Here is a 21,064-nt window from a genome sequence, read left to right as displayed (position 1 = left end):
TAAGAAAAGAGTAAAAAGGCATAAGCATCTGTAGCCGCGACAGGGTGCCGCGACAGAGCTAGAGAGAGAGATAGCGATGGGAGTGGAGAAGCAAGTCATCAGACCCGGCACCGGACCCAAACCCACTCCGGGTCAAACAGTCACCGTCCACTGTACCGGATTCGGTAACCTACATCTTCTTATGGTTTAAAATTTCCACACAGCGGTTTTGTAATCGATCTACACAAATCTGATATTGATCATAATTAATCTGTGATTTTTTAAATTAATTAAAGTGGGAGATTATTTACTTACTCATCTGAAAGTTCTTAGGAACAAATCTAGTGTTTAACTCACTGTAGTCGTTGTAAGTATCTAGTGGAGAAGCCCGGTGACTAATAATTAATATCAGCTTCTTGTGTGAGATTGAAACACTCTCTCTATATATATATACGCTTTAATGATCCTTTGTGAGTTTGTTTCAGAAACGTTATTCCTAATGCTTTTTTTTTTTTTCAGGGAAAGGTGGTGATCTATCCCAGCAGTTCTGGAGGTAAAAAAGGATCCTCTCGTTATTTAAATCTTCTCTTACACACAATATATCACTTATAAATGGATATAATTTGTCTTAATGTGTGTGTTTTGGTATATAGTACAAAGGACGCTGGGCAAGAACCATCTGTTTCTTGCATGGTTTCATGATATCATATGTTTTTGTATGTCTTGGAGTTGATATTTGTTTTTGAAATGTTTTTGATTACAGGATGGGATGAAGGCGTTATGGGGATGCAAATTGGAGAGGTTGCTCGCTTGCGGGTACGTTAGACTCTGCTCCTCGTCCTCTCATCATGCAAAACAGATTTGATTCTTTACATCTTTCGTTTTCCTTTTAAAGTTTTCTTGTCTCTCTTTGAAACCATATTCTTCTTGTCTCTATTGAGAGCTATCTAGAGCTTGTTATGGGTAGAGAAAACATTCGTGTGTGGGTTTATTAACATATTTAGTTTTCCATGCTTCTCTGTTTCTGTCAGTGCTCACCGGATTACGCGTATGGTGCTGGTGGATTTCCAGCATGGGGAATCCAACCTAACTCGGTTCTTGACTTTGAAATCGAAGTACTCAGCGTGAAGTGATGATGATGATCTCTCTAGCTCAAAAAAAAAAAACAGTTGGAATGTTATTGATCTATAAAAAAAAGCACAGCAAAACTTGAATGCTAAGTTATTAAGCTTCTAGCCTTTTGTCTTCATTGCTTCTGGGAAACAAAACTTTGTGATTGTCACACTTCTCAATGTTATTCTAAATCTCCATCCACAACATTTTTATCATAAATAGTAGACCCGTCTCTTGTTTCAATCCGAATGTATGTTTGTTTTCTTGCTGTTATTATGAGATCTTTACTGTTGGGTCGTTGGTAAAGAAAAAGAAAGCTACAGCAAAATTTATGTATGGAACGCCCGCCGTCTGTGGGGATCGAACCCACGACCACGGGATTAAAAGTCACGCGCTCTACCACTGAGCTAAGACGGCTTGTTATAGTAATGTAACCGTTTTTATAAACGAGACTTGATATCTACAGAGATTAAGAGCTGCTGCTAAACAAAAACCTCCACCAGTCACAACTCACAAGTCACCACATTTTGTTCGTAAAGAGACAACATGGAGAACAAGATATCTACAGACAGATAAGGCTTGAAGATCCTCACGTGTGAAGTGGCTTAGGGTCCGTATCCTCTGCACCAGATTAGTCTTAGTGTCTGTAATAATGCATGTTCGTTGTTCATGTATTGTCAAGATGATTGGGTTTTGTGATGATATATCATTAAGGACATAGCATTACAAATTAGAAGCAAACAAAAGCTTTTCTTTCGCTCAAAGAATCAAATCAAGAACACATAAAAGTTGTCTCAAGAAATTGAGTTCCTCCATCGTCTTGGTTTCCTAGCTGGTTGATGATTAACACCACCAGCTTGTTCTCCTCTAGCAACATCTGGACTCTCCGGTACAGTCATCTTAGTGAACTTACTTAGCTTCTTCCAACCGCTACTCCAAGCCGAAGAAGACGAAGTACTGGTCTTCACTTTTCCTGTCTTCTCAAACTGTCTTTGCATCGCTTCCATCTCATTCTGAAGCTCAACGTACTTCGTCTTCACCGTCTCTATCTCGAACTTCAACGTGTTAATATCCTTCTTAGCCGCAGCCCACCCTTCCTGTTCCTCAAAACGACACAAACTTGCATAAGCAAAAAAAGGTAGAAGAATGTGGTGTATGAGTCTTCTTTTTACTTGCCTGAAAAGATTGTGGTGTTGCTTCGATCAATGTCTTACGATTTGGGATCATTGGTTGATAAGTAGTACCCATGGCTTCACCTAACGTAGTTGACTCTTTCAGTGACGTGTTGGCTAAGGCGTTACTGATCTTGACTTGCTCCGAGAAGAGGACTTGAACCACCACTCGCAATGGCAACCTCTCGTTCTGAGCGGCGTGCATGCACGCATCCATTGATAGCTTTTGACAGTCCATCACTCTGCAAAGTCGTTTTCTCTCGTGTTCGGACAATGTCGGATGCGCCTGACCAAACCAAACATGATCAAACTATCAATGAAGAATGTAATAACAAGCTACAAAACTTCAGCTCTATATGTATATACTGTATACGTAGCCCTGGGAATTCGGTTCAAAGTGGCAAGATTTTTTAAAAACCGGTTTATGGTTCGGTTAAGTTCGATATTAGGTTGGTTTGGTTCCAAATCCCGAACCGAACTAGCCAAAAAAACAGAATCAAGCTAACCGAGCCTAACTGAAATTTAACCAAGATTTTCTGAATTTTTAACAAATTTAAACTGAAATTTAAATTTAATAGAGACACAAAAGAAAACTGATTATCACCATGGTTCCAAATCCCAAACCAAACTAACCAAAAATTAAACCTAATTGGAGTTCAATCGAGATTTTTCGAGTTTAAACAAATTTAAACTAAAATTTAACTGAAACAAAAAAAAAATGTCATACTTAAATTCGGCAGAATTTTATTTTTTAAAAAAAACCAAAATAATAACCGAACCAAAAAAAATTGGTTTACTTCAGTGAGATTTAGACTTACCAAAAAATGAATTACCCTAACAGATTTAACCCAATAAACCAAAAACAGCAGGCTTGTTATGTACGGTACCTTGAGATATGAATCAATTGCTCTGTATAGCCCATCATCACAAGTCCTCGCAGATTCCGGCAACGCCTCAGCCAAAACCTGAAACTTAGTCAACGGCAAGTTCCTGTCTCTAGCAACTTCAGTGAGATAACTATCCACAATCCTCGCCACTCTCATCTTCGCATTCTGACTATTATTACCACTGATGCTGTTCGCTCTCGGAACTCCGGCATCTGCGTACGGCGACATTCTACTCGGGCTCGACCCTTCCGTCTGCTCCTGAACTAGAAAATGCTCCAACAATCTCTGAACAAGATCGACATCGTACATCGTCTCCCCTTTGATCAGAAGATCCTGAAGAGTCGCTTGCTCGAGCTGCATCCCCACGCGCTTCTCCATCTCCGTGGTCAGCGCCGGAGCTACTTTAAGGATGCTGGCTGCTCTGAGAATACGGAGGAGGAAGCTGCAAGTGACGGAGTCTTTCTGCGGAGGGATGATACTGATTAGGGACTCGACGATCATTCGCTGCTCTTTAGGGCTGGTAACGTGTCCAGCAAGGAAAGCGGTGGAGTCTTGATGGGCGTTAGGTTTTCCAGAGAGGACCATGTGGAGACCGCCTTTCCAGTTGTCGTGACCGGAGCTTCCTCCGCTGCTGTTGCTTCCGCAGCTCACGCTCATTTCGTCTCCTCCTCCTCCGATGGTGGATGGTGCTGGAGCTCCTTCTTTGAACACACCCGGAAGCCATTTTCGGGCGTAATGCATTATTGCAGCTCCGAGAAGTTCAAATCTCATACCTTTCACCTGTTTCAAGCGTTAGAGTTGGAGGGTAGTCTTGGACATATTTTCAGAAACCCAAAAACCGAACAGGAAAAACCGAAACTGAATTCAGATTTGAAATTTACAAAATTGAATGATTCCTATTTCTCTAAATCTGGAAAGCTGAAGAAGTAAAATCGGAATTGAACCGTGGATACCGAATATCTAAATTGTAATTTAAAATATACATTATTTTCAATTTTAGAATTAATATTTGAAAAAATATTAATTATAAATAAAAAATTATCCAGAACCTGAATTACACGAATATTTTTTCGATTTTTCCGGGTTAACTCAGGTTTTCGGATTTAAACCGGAACCAAACCCAAATCATTTCTAATTCAATTAAGTTTTGGGTTTTATTAAAAGTATGTAGAAACTCTATCCGAACCCAATATTATCCGAACTGATCTGATCCGAAATATATATGTTTCCTAAACAAGTCTTAAACACTCCAATCCCGAATAACCTAAAACCTAGACCAACCTGAAATCTGAATAACCGACTCGAACTGTAAACCCGAATGGCTAGCTGGAGGATTGAGATGTATGTACACCAAAGTGTTTGTGAAAATGCTCGAAAGAGAAGCATCTATGTACCTTGATTGCAGTTATTACACGAACGAAGTGATCTATCCTCAAGATAGAGACATCTTCAAACCACCAGTCCGGAGGAACAGTCTGGTTGTTATTATTGTTCCTACTCGGGCTGCAATATAAACTTGAATCCTTTGTCTCGTTCCATTTAGGACTAGAACTCGCGAAGTTATTAGTGGTCTTTGGAGATGAAGATAGAGATGGTGACTTCCCTGTGTAAGCCCATCTAATCCCTTTAGGATTACTACAAGCCTTCCATGCAATAGATTCACTACACCTTCTCACAATCTGAAGATTCTCAGCCCATGGTGAGAGCTTCTCACAGCTCTTTAGAACCAAGATTGAGTCTCTCCATGAAGACAAAACCACATAGCTGAGAAAAGCTTCCGTCTTAAAGATTAGATTCCCTTCTTCAAGATCCTCTGTCATCTCGAGATACTCAGCTGCGCAACGTAGACCTGATATGTTAGTTGCCGTGAGATCCACGGGAACTCCGTAGCAGAATTTTGATGCTAGCTCAAACGCTTCTGGTCCTCCAGGTAAGTCATCGAGAATGAGTATGGTCGGGTCAGGTTCTCGTGGTGACTCGTAGATCAATCTGTTCATCTTCCCGCTACGTGACAGCAAAGGATACTGAAGAAAAATAAACAAAAACATGTTAAAAAACATGTTAAATGTAATAATATTTTTTAAAATAATAATATTGACTAATAATATTGAGTCAAGAACTTGATTACCTTGTGTAGGTGAAAGTTCATGTCGCAGATTTTAACCAGAAGATCACTGGAGATGTCTGTAGCAACACACCTAACCAAAACAAAGGTTTTATTAATGAATCCTAACATCCTTTACAAGGAAAGATACTGTTTAGGAGAGTTTATAGTGTTTTAAAGGTTGAGTATGTTACCAAGATTGGCCTCTAAGCTCAAACCCATCAGTCCTGACGCTGCCATGTTTGTTAGAACTCAAAACTTCATTACCATACTCTCTTCCTCCTCCTCCTACAACCCCAGAATCGCTCTCAGATTCCCACATCATTCACAAACTCTGTGATGGAAGCAAGAGAAGATACTACAGAGAGAGGAGAAGAGTAATATGAAACAAACAGTTCAGAGAAAAGAGAGATTGATTAGTATTTGATTATAAAGATGAAAGAGAAAGGAGATAGTATCCCCCACATGGGATGCTATGAGATTTGGAAGCTTTCTCTGTATTGTCTATTTTCTCAGAGAGAATTTAAAACCAAAGTCACTCATATATATCTACAGCCTGTGAAGTAATGGGCTTAAAACACTCTGCTTCTCAGTTATCATATATTATTTATTTTAATTCTTTCTACTTTTGTGTTGTAATCTTGTAAATGAGCAGTGTATCCTATCTTTTCAGATTTTACATTTAGAATTATTGAGTTCCTGACAGATGCTACATCTTTTCCAGTGAAGATATGAGTTGGTTTAGAGGATAAAACAAAAGATATGATTTGGTTTTATACAAAAATATATATGAAAATGCTAAAACCGGAAGGGGACAAGTTGGAGAGTGAGTGTCATTAAACTATGACAAAGCCTTGTTCCTTCTTCTTTGCCATCTCTATGTACATTAATGGCATTTAACTATCTCTCTGTTTCTTTGCTCATATTTCCTTAATGTCTTCTCTTGCTTTCTTTCAAGCTGTTCCTCTTTCATTCTCTAATCTTAAATGTTCCAGCAAGACTTTGATTTGATAGTTTGAAAGTGATTAGTTCTACCAGTTAGGGAAAATGATGCATCATCGTAACTAAAAGAGACCATTAAAAAACAAAGGCTGTTCGTTCATACATAAATGGAGATAGAGAAAGAAGGAAGTGGTCCACAAGAATGTCAGCTATGTGCATTATATACACACACAGATAGATGGATGAGTTTCAATCAATTTTTTTCTTTTTTTGCTTAACAAGTTATCAAATTGTTATGATCGCAGCTATGGTTTTATTTCCTATTTTTAAAATCTTTATGGTAATAGGTTGTGAATAATATTAATCTTGACTATCACTAACGAATTTATAGATTATGTTGATTGGAACACGTTTTTATACAACTGACTAGGTGTTTTGCCCGCACAAGCGGGCATAATCATATTACGAATACTTATTATTTTATGTCTTATTAATCCAAAAATTGGCATTATAAAACTCTAATTGGTGAACATGTTGAAAGAAAAAAATTATGGTGAATTCTTTGTTCTTCAAAATTTATACCAGTTATGTTGAAATTTTAGTCAAATTATTGAACGGTAGATCCCATTTTTTTCTTCTAAATTCCCCATGGAAGAATAAATTTATAAGAAAAAATTTCCCTATGCAATTTTGATAAGGAACAAATTGAACAAAAATTCATATTTTTTTTTATTTTTTCAATTCCTCAAATGAAATTTTATTTTTTCAATTCCTCAAATGAAATTTTATTTTTTATTTTATTTATTTTTTTTCATTCTTCCAGTGGTCACCAACTGAATATATAGTGTTTCACAGATTAAACTTAAACTGCTTTAAATTAAAAGCAAGAAAATTTGTTTTGAACTCAGTCACAAGTTAAGTTATTATTTATGATTTTAAATAGTTAAATCAAACATCAAATTATGTCAAAAAAACGTTCATCAAACTATGTACTTATTATTGTGTTAAAAGTTTTAAAACACTCATATATTAGAAATAGTTTAGAAAATATCTTTATATAAATATTTTTGTTTGACTAATATTTAATTATAAATTATTTTATATCTTAGTTTTTTAACTTTATAATAAAAAAAATTGTTTTCAGATAACAACACAATATATATAAGAATTCTCTTAATTTTTAAATATATTTTCACAATTTTATTATATTAGTTTATGATTAATTATTTAATATAACATATAAATTTAATATTATTAAAATAAAATACGTGTTTTATTATATATAAAATTCATTACGGATTTTGTGAAAATTAATAAATACTTAGTTAAAAACTAATAATAAATCAGTGACCTATAAAAAAGCTTAAAACCTAATAAAATATGACAAAAGAAAATAAGTATTTTAATATAACATAGATTTAAATATTATTAAATCAAAATTCGTTTTAATTATATATAAAATTCATTACGGATATTTTTTAAATTAATAAATTAGTGATTCAGCTAAAAATTATTAACAAATCAATGACTAAGCTAAAACCTAAAAAAAACATGACAAATAAGCAAAATTGACTAAAATCATGGAAAACATGAAAAATAAACAAAATCAAAATAATTATATATCTAATTACATATTTTATAGTTATATTATTTAAATTAATAAATTATGGACTCAAGCAAAAACTATTAATAAATTAATGACTCAGCTTAAACCTAATTAAAACAAGACAAATAAGTAAAATTACCTAAAATCATGAAAATCATGACAAATAAGCTAAATCACTTCATAAATAATTTATTTTTAATTATATATAAAATTTATTACGGATATTTTTTAAATTAATAAATTTGTGATTCAGCTAAAAATTATTAACAAATCAATGACTAAGCTAAAACCTAATAAAAACATGACAAATAAGAAAAATTGACTAAAATCATGTAAAACATGACAAATAAACAAAATCAAAATAATTATATATCTAATTACATATTTTATAGTTATATTATTTAAATTAATAAATTATAGACTCAACCAAAAACTATTAATAAATTAATGACACAGCTTAAAACTAATTAAAACATGACAAATAAGTAAAATTACCTAAAATCATGGAAATCATGACAAATAAGCTAAATCACTTCATAAATAATTCATTTTTAATTATATATAAAATTCATTACGGATATTTTTTTTAATTAATAAATTAATGATTCAGTTAAAAATTATTAATAAATCAATGACTAAGCTAAAATCTAATAAAAACATGACAAATAAGCAAAATTGACTAAAATTATGGAAAACATGACAAATAAACAAAATCAAAATAATTATATATCTAATTACAAATTTTATAGTTATATTATTTAAATTAATAAATTATGGACTCAACCAAAAACTATTAATAAATTAATGACTCAGCTTAAACCTAATTAAAACATGACAAATAAGTAAAATTAACTAAAATCATGGAAATCATGACAAATAAGCTAAATCACTTCATAAATAATTCATTTTTAATTATATATAAAATTCATTACAGATATTTTTTTAAATTAATAAATTAGTGATTCAGTTAAAAAATATTAATAAATCAATGACTAAGCTAAAACCTAATAAAAACATGACAAATAAGCAAAATTGACTAAAATTATGGAAAATATGACAAATAAAAAATATCAAAATAATTATATATCTAATTACATATTTTATAGTTATATTATTTAAATTAATAAATTATGGACTTAACTAAAAACTATTAATAAATTAATGACTCGACTTAAACCTAACTAAAACATGACAAATAAGTAAAATCACCTAAAATCTTGAAAATCCTGACAAATAAGCTAAATCACTTCATAAATAATAGTGTAGATTTCGTTAATTATATTTTGGTTTTAAAATGTATCTATCACAATGTACTAAAGGAACATGTCGTATCCAAGAACCAATCACCTTGTTGGGTTTTCCCTCATTAGCCCAAGTTGAATCTTTAATCAAGATATTACCAAAAAGCCCAAGAAAAAGAAATATCTAGAGAAAAATGGAGAAGGACGAAGAAGTGTGTAGAAAACGAAATGTGTAGAAGATGAAGTGTGTAGAAGATGGAGTGTTCTAGAACTAACTTGTAGTCTCCACTTACTAGTATAAATAGGGATGTCTAGTTCACTTGTAATCATCAAGAATCAAGAAAAGTAATAGAGAGAAAACATTTCATAAAGAGTTCTAAAAGTCTCCAAGAAATCTCCAAACACAAGCCTTAGTAGAAAATCTCTTTCCTAAAATACGAAGGCTATCTCAAACATAAATCGTTTACATTCCATCTTAACCTCTCGAAAAAAATATTATCCGCTATCTTTCCCAACAGCTGGTATCAGAGCAAGGTTACCGTTATCTTTGAAGAAATGAAGATGGAGGCCACCGTTACCTTTTAAGGTGACATGTTCAAGCTCACGACGGACAACTTCTCTTATTGGAAACCGATGATGGAAGATCACCTTTATTGCAAGGATTTGCATGAGCCCATCATCATGAAGGATAAGCCGGATAGAAAGGATGATAAAGCATGGGAGATTTCTAATAGAAAAGCGGTTGCCGTAATACGCAAGTATGTCGACCGATCTCTCTTTGAACATGTCTCTACCTACACAAATGCTTTTGAATTATGGACAAAACTTGAATCCATGATTCAAAAGAAAACACCTCGAAACAAAGCTCTTCTTGTTCGACGGTTGGTAAAGTTGGAGTACAAGGATGGCCAGAGCATGATGGAGCACTTGAACAATTTAAAGGGGATCGTAAATCAGCTTAACAAAGTTGATATGAAGGTTAAAGACGAAATGCAAGCCCTTTTACTCCTTAGTTCACTACCGGAGAGTTGGGACACACTAGTCGTCACTCTAAGCAATTCAGCACCGGAAGGAAAGCTTACCATGGACACCGTCACTGATAGCCTTTTAAACGAAGAAGTTCGCAGGAAGTAGCGAGGTTCGAGTTCTTATTCAGAAGCTAACATTTTTGATATACGAGGTAGAGAAGAGACTCGTGGTCACAAAAGAAGCAGAGGACGAGACCAATCTCGAGGAAGATCTAAGTCACGTCCAAGAGTTACCTGCTATTACTGTGGCAAGCCGGGTCACATGAAGTCAGAATGTCGGTTTTTCAAGAAAGACAAACAAGCCGGTAATATCAAACCAGACCGGCTCAATCCTACAAAGAAGCATAAAGACAAGACTACCACCATTGTGGAAGACCAGAGCAAAGAATTATATCTCGTTGGAGAATGTAATCTTAGATCTGATGATAGCTCATGGATCGTTGATTCTGGTGCTTCTTTTCACGTCACCCCTCATTGAAGCTTTTTCACAACCTACCAAAGTGGTGACTTTGGTAATGTTCAAATGGGAAATCATGGAAGAAGCAAGATTGTTGGAAAGGGTGATGTTATTCTTACATCAAACACTGGATGTAAGATAGTTCTCAAGGATGTGAGACATGTTCCCGACATGCGACTCAATCTCATATCAACCGGAAAGCTCGATGATGCCGGCTTGGACAGTCATTTTGGTGGTGGCAAATGGAAGTTAACCAAAGGAAGTTTGATCATGGCTCGAGGAAGAAAAGAAGGCTCATTATACGTGACTCAAGCCAAGCTTTGCAAGGAAGAACTAAATGTCGCAAGTGATGATATGGATATATGGCACCGAAGACTCGTGCATATGACTGAGAAAGGTTTAAATATTCTTCCTGATATGAAAGGTATTTCTCTCTCACCTTGTCATGATTGCTTAGCCGGAAAACAACATAGAGTCGCTTTCCGAAGATCGTCTACGCCTATAAAAAAAAAGCATATTCTTGATCTTGTGCATACTGACGTATGCTCCATGTCCGAGAAATCCAATGGAGGTGCATCATATTTCGTCACCTTTATTGATGACCATTCAAGAAAGGTGTGGATACACCGTTTGAAGACAAAAGATCAAGTTCTTGATTCTTTCAAGGAGTTTGTAGCCCAAGCAGAGCGAAGTATGGGTCAAAAACTCAAGTGCGTTCGATCAGACAATGGTGGAGAGTATCGAGGTCCCTTTGAAGCGTTTTGCAAAGCTCATTGAATTATAATGAAGAAGACACCACCAAAGATGCCACAACTGAACGGGCTAGCTGAAAGAATGAATCGAATGATCACAGAAAGAGTTCGGTGCATGCTCTCTCACGCTAAACTACCCAAGACATTTTGGGGAGAAGCCATAAAGACTACAGTGTATGTCATAAATCTTACACCATCAGTTCCTTTGGAAAGCGATGTCCCGGAGGAAGTTTGGTCGGGTAAGAAGGTCTCTTACAACCATTTGAAGGTGTTCGGTTGCAGAGCGTTCGTCCATATACCCAAGGATGAACGAGCCAAGCTAGACTCCAAGACTAAAGAGTGCATCTATCTTGGATCACCAAGAGATGATTTCGGCTATCGGCTTTGGGATCCGGTTAACAGAAAAATTATCCGGAGCAGAGATGTTGTTTTCTTCGAAGATCAAACAATCGAAGACATCAACAAATCAAAGAAACCAAAGCTAAGGGTTGTAAGGAATGAAGATTCTCATAAGCCTCAAGATCATGAACAAGTGATTGGAGATGATGGCGAAGGGGATCCCATCATGGATCCGAATGGTGATGAAGGTGAAGAAGAAGTTCAAGTGGAGCCATAGGAAGAACATGAGCCAAGAAGGTCTGGAAGAGAGACAAGACCATCTGTAATATATTATCGAGAAAAGTACGTTAATCTTACAGATGAGGGGGAGACTCAAAGCTATGAGGAGGCCATAGGAGACACTCATAGAGATGAGTGGGTTGAAGCTATGCAAGATGAAATGCAATCCTTGCATGATAATCACACTTATGAGCTGATGAAGCTACCAAAAGGAAAGAGAGCCTTGAAGAACAAGTGAGTGTACAGGTTGAAGTATGAGGAGAGAATCTCAAATCCAAGATACAAAGCTCGATTGGTTGTGAAAGGATTCAACCAGAAGAAAGGCATAGATTTTGAAGAAATATTCTCTCCAGTGGTGAAGATGTCCTCTATCCGAGTGGTTCTTGGTCTAGCAGCGGTTCTAGACTTGGAGATTGAACAACTCGATGTCAAGACGACCTTTCTACATGGTAAACTCGAGGAGGAGATCTATATGGAGCAACCTGAAGGATTCAAGGTTCCAGGAAAAGAAGACTTGGTGTGCCGATTAAAGAAGAGTCTTTACGGCCTCAAGCAAGCTCCAAGAAAATGGTACAAGAAGTTTGACTCCTTCATGGTGGATCACAACTTCAAGAAAACCAAGAATGATCATTGCGTTTTCATAAAGAGGTACGAAAACGGCGACTTTCTCATATTATTGCTCTATGTTGATGATATGTTAATTGTGGGCCAAGATCACAACAAGATATATAGTCGCATTGAAGAAAGATTTGGGAAGGTGTTTTGCGATGAAAGATCTGGGGCAAGCGAGACAGATTCTTGGAATGAAGATCACTCGGGATAGACCAAAAAATCTTTTATGGTTGTCCCAAGAACGATATGTTGAAAAGGTGTTGGAGAGATTCAACATGCACAAAGAAAAGCCGGTGAGAACTCCACTTGGTGGACATTTCAAGCTAAGTTCGAAGCAAAGTCCAACAAATGAGAAGGAGAAAGAGGAAATGAAGACTACCCCATATGCATCAGCAGTGGGCAGTTTCATGTATGCTATGGTGTGCACCAGACCCGACATTGCCTATGCTGTAGGAGTTGTTAGTCGATTTCTAGCAAATCCAGTAAAGGAGCATTGGAAAGCAGTTAAGTGGATCCTACGCTATCTACGAGGCACAACGAAGAAGTGTCTATGTTTTGGCAATGGAAAATTGGAGTTAAACGGTTACACTGATGCAGATTGGGCTGGTGATAAAGATTCAAGGAAATCTACATCAGGATTTGTGACTACCTTTGCCAGGGGGGCTGTTTCTTGGCAATCGAAGCTACAAAAGTGTGTTGCCTTATCCACCACGGAAGCGGAGTACATCGCAGCAACGGAAGCGTGCAAGGAGATGCTATGGATGAAGAACTTCTTGCTTGAGTTGGGAGTAAAGCAAGACAAGTACAACATGCTATGTGACAACCAAAGTGCTATTCACTTAGCAAAGAATCCAACGTTTCACTCTCGCTCGAAGCACATTGACATTCGGCATCATTGGATCCGAGAAGTTCTTGAAGAGAAGCTCATACATCTCAACAATGTACACACCGACAAAAACTGGTCAGACTTTATGACCAAGGTATTACCGATCAAGAAGTTTGAAGATTGTTGCAAAGACATGGGCATGACGACTGTCTCGGGCTAAATCGGGAATGGGGAGATTTGTTGAGTTTTCCCTCGTTAGCCCAAGTTTAATCTTAATCAAGCTATAACCAAAAAGCCCAAGAAGAATAAATATCTTGAGAAAAATGGAGAAGGATGAAGAAGTGCGTAGAAAAGAAAATGTGTAGAAGATGAAGTGTGTAGAAGATGGAGTGTCCTAGAACTAACTTGTAGTCTCTCCACTTACTAGTATAAATAGGGATGTCTAGTTCACTTGTAATCATCAAAAATCAAGAAAAGTAATAGAGAGAAAACATTTCATAAAGAGTTTTAAAAGTCTCCAAAAAATCTCCAAACACAAGCCTTAGTAGAAAATCTCTTTCTTAAAATACGAAGGTTATCTCAAACATAAATCGTTTACATTCCATCGAAGAAAATATTATCCGCTATCTTTTGATAACTCTTACTTCCACATACATATTGGCCACATATTGATTAGATTTTCACGAGGGGTTAAAACATATGAGGTCAATATGTTTTTTATAGTATGATCTTATTACACAAATCGCATTATTGATGATGGATTGGTGGTGGTGAAAGCCACGTGTAAAATTGTCGGATCCAATTAGACCGGATCTATTCATCTGACGGCTGTCCTTCCGTTAAAGTGTATGATAAAATCTAACGGTCAGGATCACAACCTAAAGTCACTTCCTTTGGGCTCGGAATAAGAGTACTTTCCCGATTTGAACTGGCCCAATAAGTTATAAAGAGAAGAAGAATTTTTGAAACCTCTTAACGAAATAGAACGTTCCAAATTAGCTAGAAGGGTAATGGTTTTATTAGCAATCTAAGCAAAGGATGAAAATGCACATCAAAGCTTCATCTTTTTACAGTTTCACAAATCAAATGAAACTAATCAACCAAGAGTACATAACAAGTAACAACAATGTTGAAAATTTTGTAACGCAAGTATTGTAAAAAATCAAATCAAGATACATTAAACCAATCCAATAAAACTCCTCAGATAGATCAGAAGTCTTTCATTGCTTGCTCTTCTGTGTCTATGTTTCTTTTCTGGTGTTCTCTTGAAGTATTATCTAATATTTATTCTCCAGTCATGACTCGGTGGTTGCAGAATCATCAATCTTCTCTACAACATCATCACCATTGAACTTCAAACCATACATGTGACCCATCTTGGCCCTCTTCGTCTCCAGATATCTCTTATTCTCCTTTGTGATAAGACTCAAGAGAGGCACTCTCCCCACAATAGCTAATCCATATCCCTTCAAACCAACATACTTAGCCGGATTATTCGTCATCAGCTTCATCGTCCTCACTCCCAAATCCCTCAGTACCTGTGCACCAATACCATACTCTCTAGAATCAACAGGAAGTCCTAGCTCCTCGTTAGCTTCAACTGTATCCCTCCCAGCATCTTGCAGATTATAAGCTCTAAGCTTGTGTCCTAAACCAATCCCTCTTCCTTCGTGTCCACGTAGGTAAACCAACACACCACGACCAGCAGACTCAATCTGCTGCATCGCAAGAGCTAGCTGGTTCCCGCAGTCACACCTCGCTGATCCAAATATGTCTCCAGTGAGACATTCTGAATGAACCCTCACAAGAATGTCTTGACCGTCACCAATCTCTCCCTGCCCACAGTTTCAGACAAAATGAGATCCTGTTCTTAAGTCCAAAGCAACAAGAGATGTTGCTACTAACCTTAACCATTGCAATGTGTTCTATACCGTCTAGTATAGACTTGTAGCAATAAGCTGTGAAAGGTCCCCACATTGTCGGAATCCGAGCTGCAGAAGAACGTTCCACTAGCTTATCTCTCTTCCTTCGATATCTGTTCATTAACAGAAACCATAAAGTTTAGACTCTCAGCTTCAAAGAAACACAAAGCCAACAAGTTGCTAGTCGGTCTGGTGGTAAAGAAGTGTCTAGTAAGCACTTGGGTTCAATTCTCGTTGGGAGATACTATTTACATTGCTTGGTTTTCCGACAAAGAGGTGGTGAAACCACTTTTTGATTACCCAAAAAATCATTGCACTCTAACCTGATCAAATCTGCAATGGAAACAATTTTGAGGTTGTTTTCAGCTGCAAATTCACGGAGCTTTGGTAATCTAGCCATGGAACCATCATCATCAACAATCTCACAGAGTACTCCAACAGGTTCTAGTCCAGCTAATACAGTAAGATCAAGAGATGCTTCAGTGTGTCCAGCTCTTCTTAAAACTCCGCCTTCTCGGTACTTGAGAGGAAAGATATGCCCTGGACGGATGAAATCTTCAGGCTTTGAGTCTCTAGACGCAAGTGACAGTATCGTTGTTGCCCTGTCACGTGCTGATACTCCTGTTGTTGTACCATGTTTTGCATCCTATAAAGCAAACAAAACACAATGTTCAAGAAATTGCTAGACGGTCACTAAGTGTAAAGGACTAACTAATAGGCGGATTATTCGGTCCTCTGGGAGCCTAGACTTAACAATTTTTTTATTTATATTTTTAACATTTTTATAAGTTATTTTAGTTTTGGGTTTATTTATAAAACTATTTTGATGAATCATTAAAATTAGATATACAAAACAAAATGAATTAGACAAATTTATGGATTTGTGCTAACATTATTATTTAATTTAACAGATTTAGACTTTAGATCGATTTAAACCGGTTTAGGATGGTTCAAACCAATTTGAATCGTATAAATCGGATTTTAACTAAGACCACTTTTTGGAACCACGACAAAACAATGAGCAACAGATTCTCCAAAACTCAGCACTAAGATGGAAGCTTTTTATTGAGAGGAGAAGAAAGACATACGACAGTGACTGTGAATGCAGTGCAGAGCTTCTCCTCGTTCTCCTTCTGGTTCACCATCAGAGGAAGGTTCAACCTCTGGAGATCATCGTCTTTCATACTCACACAAACAATCCCAGTTCCATGTTTGACAATGAAAGCCATAGCCTCAGGTGTAGCTAACTGAGCAGCCATTACCAAATCACCTTCGTTTTCTCTGTCTTCATCATCCACAACCACCACAAGCTAACACAAACAGTACCAACCAAATCAATAAAAGGAAACAAAGAAAAAAAGGTGGAGACTTTTATTTTAATAAATCAAGAAAAGAGCCAACCTTTCCTTGGCGTATGTCTTCAATGGCTTCAGGGATTGAAGAGAAGCCAGGTGTAGGTAGATCCAACTCGTAGTCATCATCTTCAGCAACGAAACCATTGGCTGGCGCAGGAGATGAGGAGTCTTCGTCAACGAGAGAACCATTGGTGTAAGAAGAGAGGAGATCATCTTCTCTAGAGATCACTGAAGCTTTGACTTTTGAAGTGGTTTTAATGGAGAACGATGATGATGGATGGTGAGATGGTAAAGTAATACGGTGGAGCAATGTAGTAGTAGTAGAGGTTTGGCTAAGTCTGCACATGGAATCATCATCAAATCAAATCATTTGAGGTTCTATGCATCTCATGATCCATAGGTTTAATCTTTGAGATTAGGAAGAGGAAAGCTGACCTTGAGCGGGAGAGAGATATGGTGGAAGGAGAGGACGATGATAGATTGATCGAAGCCATGTCTCCTTCTCTTTCTCTATTTGTAGATGAAATCAAAGTAAACCCTTTTTTGCAATTCTCCGAGAAAATCACGAGGCTTTATGAAGAAGAAGATGCGGAGAAAGGTGGGTTAGGTGACGATAGCGATTAGAGAAGCTTTATTCTAATGGCGGCGCGGATTGGATTGGTAAAAAAAAAAAGAAAAAAGAATGGATATGATTCGGTAGAGGGATAAGACAGAACCACCACTTTGCTTGGCTCTTGTCTTCCTCCCAACGCCGCGGTCGTCTTTTATAAACTTTTCTTTTTCGATTTTCTTTTCAAAACAAGAAAAGTGAATTATGCTTTATCAAAATATATAAGTCATTTAACTCTCTTTTTTAATTAGGATTGAAAATAGGAAATGAGCTAATTAAAATTACAGATTGATTAAGAAATAAGAATAATCCAAAGATAGTTAAGTCTCAAGTGGTATAAACAAAATGTATTTTATAAATAATACACACCTCGGTCAGTTTTTCTGTAGCTTATTTATGTGATTTCATGACGTCATGTTACTAATCAGAATCTTGATGGCTTGGTTTAACGATGATTCCCATGTTACCAATTCATGCGAATCATTGGACCGTCAAAGACTCCAAACACATATATAGCTTTCTGCATATATGATAATTGTAGCACTATAAAAATATGTTGGTATTATAATTATTTGAGTGGCAACCCACTCCTATGAGATACAAACCGCACATTTTAGTGTTCTTTTCATCCACTATTTGATTGGATGACCTACGTAACATATAATGTTTACGTGTTCAAGAAATACACAAAAATAGTATTCAATGTGGGCTTGTACGTTTGTTAACGATGATGTTAGAACTTTAATACATGTGGGCTGCTGCTCTCTTGAAGGTCCCTAAAGTTAATCTCTGGAGTTGTATAATTGAACCAAATTAAGAATTATTTAATTCGGCTAAGTTGAGTATAGTTCCGGTTTAAAGAAAGAACCGAAGACTTTTTTTTAGGTTCTGTTTTAATAAAAAAAACTGTCGTGTTCGCATCCACTCATCATCAACAGCTCTTCGGCGACGGAACAGAACACACAGCCACTGACAAAAAAAAAAAAAAAAAAACTAAAACTAAAACACTTCGCACGTCTCTCTAATCGCCGGCGATGGAGAGCTACGCACTTCACTCTCCCTCCACCCCCGCTTCATTCTCCCACCATCCCTCACGCCTGTCTCTCCTCCGCCGCATCTCATCGAGATCTCCGCCTTCAACCATCTCTCTCCCTTCCCTCCGATCTCACTCCGTTCAACCTCTCACCTTCCCTCTCCTCAAACCAATCCCTCGTCTCTCCGCGCGGATCGCCGCCGCACCACGCGACGACATCCCTCCTCCTTCTCCTTCTCCTTCTCAACCGCAGCAAGGAGCGAAACTACTCCCCCTGATCCTCTCCCTCTCCGTCGGTCTAATCCTCCGATTCGCCGTCTCTCTACCGGAAGGTCTCACCCCGCAAGGGTGGCAGCTTCTCTCCATCTTCCTCTCCACGATCGCCGGCCTCGTACTCAGCCCACTTCCCGTCGGAGCATGGGCCTTCATGGGCCTCACCGCTTCGATCGTCACCAAAACGCTTTCCTTCTCAGCAGCGTTCTCCGCCTTCACGAGCGAAGTCATCTGGCTGATCGTCATCTCCTTCTTCTTCGCTCGTGGGTTCGTTAAAACAGGTCTCGGTGATAGGATCGCTACTTACTTCGTGAAGTGGCTTGGGAAGAGCACGTTAGGTCTCTCTTATGGATTGACGATTAGTGAAGCTTTGATTGCTCCTGCGATGCCTAGTACGACGGCTAGAGCCGGCGGTATTTTCTTGCCGATCATTAAGTCGCTTTCGTTATCGGCGGGGAGTAAACCGGGAGATTCTTCTTCGAGGAAGTTAGGCTCTTACTTAATCCAATCCCAGTTTCAGGTTAGTTCTTGTTTATGTCCTTATGTCGGAAACTCGACTAGTTCTTAGTTAGTAGTGCTTGTGATGTGTAAGGAATGATTTATTTTTTTTATTTTGATGAATTCTCCTAAAAACTACTCCCTCTGTTTCATTTTATTTGTTCTTTCAGTTTTATGCACACAGATTAAGAAAACCTTTAATTTTGCATATTTTCAAAATAAAAATTTCATTAGCTATACAACTAACCATATTTCAAACAATAGAAAAATAAAATAGAGAATATTGTTATTAAATAACATAAAACGACACTTAAAATGAAACAAAACTTTAACTCTAAAACGACAAATAATAGGAAACGGATGGAGTATAAAATTATTTTGATGGATTATCAAAACTAGATATAAAAGCAAAAGAAATTAGATAAAATTATGGATTTATTATACTAACATTTTTACTTAATTTAACAGATTGAAACTAATTTAGATCAAGTTAAAATTGATTTAAACCGATTTAGAATGTTTTATACCGGTTTGAATTGTATAAATTGGATTTTTAAAAAATTGTTTCGATTATGACTGGTTTGCCACCTATACTGGTTTTTAGAACAACGGCTATGGTTGAATGTGTTCTTGAGCATGTGTACCTTTGCAGCTATCTTGAACCGGATTAGTCTTCCTTAACCGGACTTGCTCATCTCTATTTATGTTCTGTGATCTTTTGACAGTGTGCTGGAAACTCTAGTGCTCTGTTCTTGACTGCAGCAGCTCAGAACTTGTTGTGCCTCAAGTTAGCTGAGGAGCTTGGAGTAGTGATTGCAAACCCATGGGTTTCTTGGTTTAAGGCTGCTAGTCTACCTGCAATCATATCGCTTCTTTGTACACCACTAATCCTCTATAAGCTCTACCCTCCAGAAACCAAGGACACACCGGAGGCTCCTGGCATTGCTGCTTTGAAACTCAAGGAGATGGGTCCCGTCACTAAAAACGAATGGATCATGGTCGGAACAATGCTTCTTGCCGTCACTCTTTGGATCTGTGGGTAAGTGTTAGATAATAATAATCTCAGCACTGGTTTACATTTCAACACTCTCCATGGTTAATGTAATGTTTTATATTCCAGAGAGAGTCTTGGGATACCAAGTGTTGTAGCTGCAATGATCGGTCTCTCCATACTTCTTCTCCTTGGTGTACTTAACTGGGACGACTGCCTAAGCGAAAAATCAGCGTGGGACACATTAGCTTGGTTTGCGGTCTTGGTGGGGATGGCAGGACAGCTCACGAACCTCGGTGTTGTTACATGGATGTCTGATTGTGTAGCCAAAGTTTTACAATCACTCTCCTTGAGCTGGCCTGCTGCGTTTGGTCTTCTACAAGCAGCTTACTTCTTCATTCACTATCTGTTCGCAAGTCAAACCGGTCACGTTGGAGCTCTCTTCTCAGCTTTCTTGGCTATGAATATAGCAGCAGGTGTTCCAGGGGTATTAGCTGCACTCGCTTTGGCGTATAACACCAATCTTTTTGGTGCTTTGACTCATTACAGTAGTGGTCAAGCCGCTGTCTACTATGGAGGTATCTTATCAACAGAACTCTCTCTCTCTCTCTCTCTCTCTCTCTCTCTCTCTCTTTCTATTTTGATGTCAAAAGAGTCTCTAATTTTGGTTATTATTTTTGCAGCTGGTTATGTTGATCTACCTGATGTATTCAAGATTGGATTTGTGATGGCTACGATTAATGCTATCATCTGGGGAGTAGTTGGAACTTTCTGGTGGAAGTTTTTGGGTCTCTATTAAGAGAAGTTGGTTGTTCTTGAAGCTTACAACTACGTTAAAATCTTCGTTCATCATTTAGTTTCGAGGGTTTTGTCTCCTCTCCTTTTTAATTTACATACGAATAGAGAATACGACAATTCTTTGTAACATAGATATACAGAGATTTGTCAACATGGAGACTCTGGTCTCTTCTCTTTTTATTTCGAGCGTTGAAGCTTTTTACGTTACTTTGCAAACAAATGCAGAAAATGTACTAATTTACAAGTC

The 21,064-nt window shown here is 37.2% G+C and overlaps 3 protein-coding genes, 1 long non-coding RNA gene and 1 other non-coding gene across 6 annotated transcripts; 2 read left to right on the top strand and 3 right to left on the bottom strand.

The window, feature by feature from the left end:
* The first annotated feature begins 5 nt into the window (after positions 1-5).
* Positions 6-1,335, top strand: LOC106404698. Its single transcript, XR_007329258.1, has 4 exons — positions 6-164; positions 499-532; positions 743-795; positions 1,011-1,335. It is a non-coding gene; the product is annotated as an uncharacterized LOC106404698 (long non-coding RNA).
* Positions 1,336-1,437: 102 nt separating this feature from the next.
* Positions 1,438-1,509, bottom strand: TRNAK-UUU. Its single transcript has one exon. It is a non-coding gene; the product is annotated as a tRNA-Lys (tRNA).
* A 220-nt stretch (positions 1,510-1,729) lies between these two features.
* On the bottom strand, positions 1,730-5,883 carry LOC106403063 (root phototropism protein 3-like). 2 transcript variants are annotated; one of them, XM_048769833.1, is made up of 6 exons: positions 5,450-5,883; positions 5,280-5,349; positions 4,546-5,175; positions 3,152-3,931; positions 2,265-2,550; positions 1,730-2,189 (listed from the first exon to the last, which is right to left on the bottom strand). In XM_048769833.1, exons 1-6 carry the CDS (start codon positions 5,578-5,580, stop codon positions 2,170-2,172), a joined length of 1,917 nt encoding a protein of 638 aa, XP_048625790.1. In that variant the 5' UTR covers positions 5,581-5,883; the 3' UTR covers positions 1,730-2,169. The 2 variants fall into 2 exon arrangements, with proteins under 2 accessions (XP_048625790.1, XP_048625789.1); XM_048769832.1 differs by having other exon boundaries at positions 2,269-2,550; positions 5,450-5,855.
* Positions 5,884-14,385: 8,502 nt separating this feature from the next.
* Positions 14,386-17,409, bottom strand: LOC106357647 (bifunctional riboflavin biosynthesis protein RIBA 1, chloroplastic). Its single transcript, XM_013797325.3, has 6 exons — positions 17,050-17,409; positions 16,661-16,952; positions 16,348-16,569; positions 15,583-15,905; positions 15,243-15,372; positions 14,386-15,172 (listed from the first exon to the last, which is right to left on the bottom strand). Exons 1-6 carry the CDS (start codon positions 17,106-17,108, stop codon positions 14,633-14,635), a joined length of 1,566 nt encoding a protein of 521 aa, XP_013652779.1. The 5' UTR covers positions 17,109-17,409; the 3' UTR covers positions 14,386-14,632.
* A 674-nt stretch (positions 17,410-18,083) lies between these two features.
* On the top strand, positions 18,084-21,019 carry LOC106357650 (dicarboxylate transporter 2.1, chloroplastic). The gene is made up of 4 exons (XM_013797328.3): positions 18,084-19,050; positions 19,754-20,067; positions 20,149-20,597; positions 20,703-21,019. The coding sequence occupies exons 1-4, from the start codon at positions 18,259-18,261 to the stop codon at positions 20,816-20,818; spliced, it is 1,671 nt and encodes a 556-aa protein (XP_013652782.1). The 5' UTR covers positions 18,084-18,258; the 3' UTR covers positions 20,819-21,019.
* Positions 21,020-21,064: the final 45 nt, after the last annotated feature.

This window comes from Brassica napus, chromosome C9, assembly GCF_020379485.1.
Source record: "Brassica napus cultivar Da-Ae chromosome C9, Da-Ae, whole genome shotgun sequence".
Taxonomy (NCBI): Eukaryota; Viridiplantae; Streptophyta; class Magnoliopsida; order Brassicales; family Brassicaceae; genus Brassica; species Brassica napus.
Note: the sequence above shows the minus strand (reverse complement) of the source record. Positions and strands in the feature narration are given on the sequence as shown.

What these genes read in the sequence shown, in the direction of transcription:
- LOC106403063 (XM_048769832.1), bottom strand. Translation starts at nt 5,580, where the DNA reads ATGATGTGGGAATCTGAGAGCGATTCTGGGGTTGTAGGAGGAGGAGGA. An exon ending in GAGCTTAGAGGCCAATCTTG is followed by an intron (nt 5,350 to 5,449) that starts GTAACATACTCA and finishes TGTTTTGGTTAG; the next exon opens with GTGTGTTGCTACAGACATCT. An exon ending in CAATTGATTCATATCTCAAG is followed by an intron (nt 2,551 to 3,151) that starts GTACCGTACATA and finishes TGGTTTGGTCAG; the next exon opens with GCGCATCCGACATTGTCCGA.
- LOC106357647 (XM_013797325.3), bottom strand. Translation starts at nt 17,108, where the DNA reads ATGGCTTCGATCAATCTATCATCGTCCTCTCCTTCCACCATATCTCTC. An exon ending in ATATCTCTCTCCCGCTCAAG is followed by an intron (nt 16,953 to 17,049) that starts GTCAGCTTTCCT and finishes TTCCATGTGCAG; the next exon opens with ACTTAGCCAAACCTCTACTA. An exon ending in TCCATTGCAGATTTGATCAG is followed by an intron (nt 15,373 to 15,582) that starts GTTAGAGTGCAA and finishes GTTAATGAACAG; the next exon opens with ATATCGAAGGAAGAGAGATA.
- LOC106357650 (XM_013797328.3), top strand. Translation starts at nt 18,259, where the DNA reads ATGGAGAGCTACGCACTTCACTCTCCCTCCACCCCCGCTTCATTCTCC. An exon ending in TAATCCAATCCCAGTTTCAG is followed by an intron (nt 19,051 to 19,753) that starts GTTAGTTCTTGT and finishes ATCTTTTGACAG; the next exon opens with TGTGCTGGAAACTCTAGTGC. An exon ending in GTCACTCTTTGGATCTGTGG is followed by an intron (nt 20,068 to 20,148) that starts GTAAGTGTTAGA and finishes TTTATATTCCAG; the next exon opens with AGAGAGTCTTGGGATACCAA.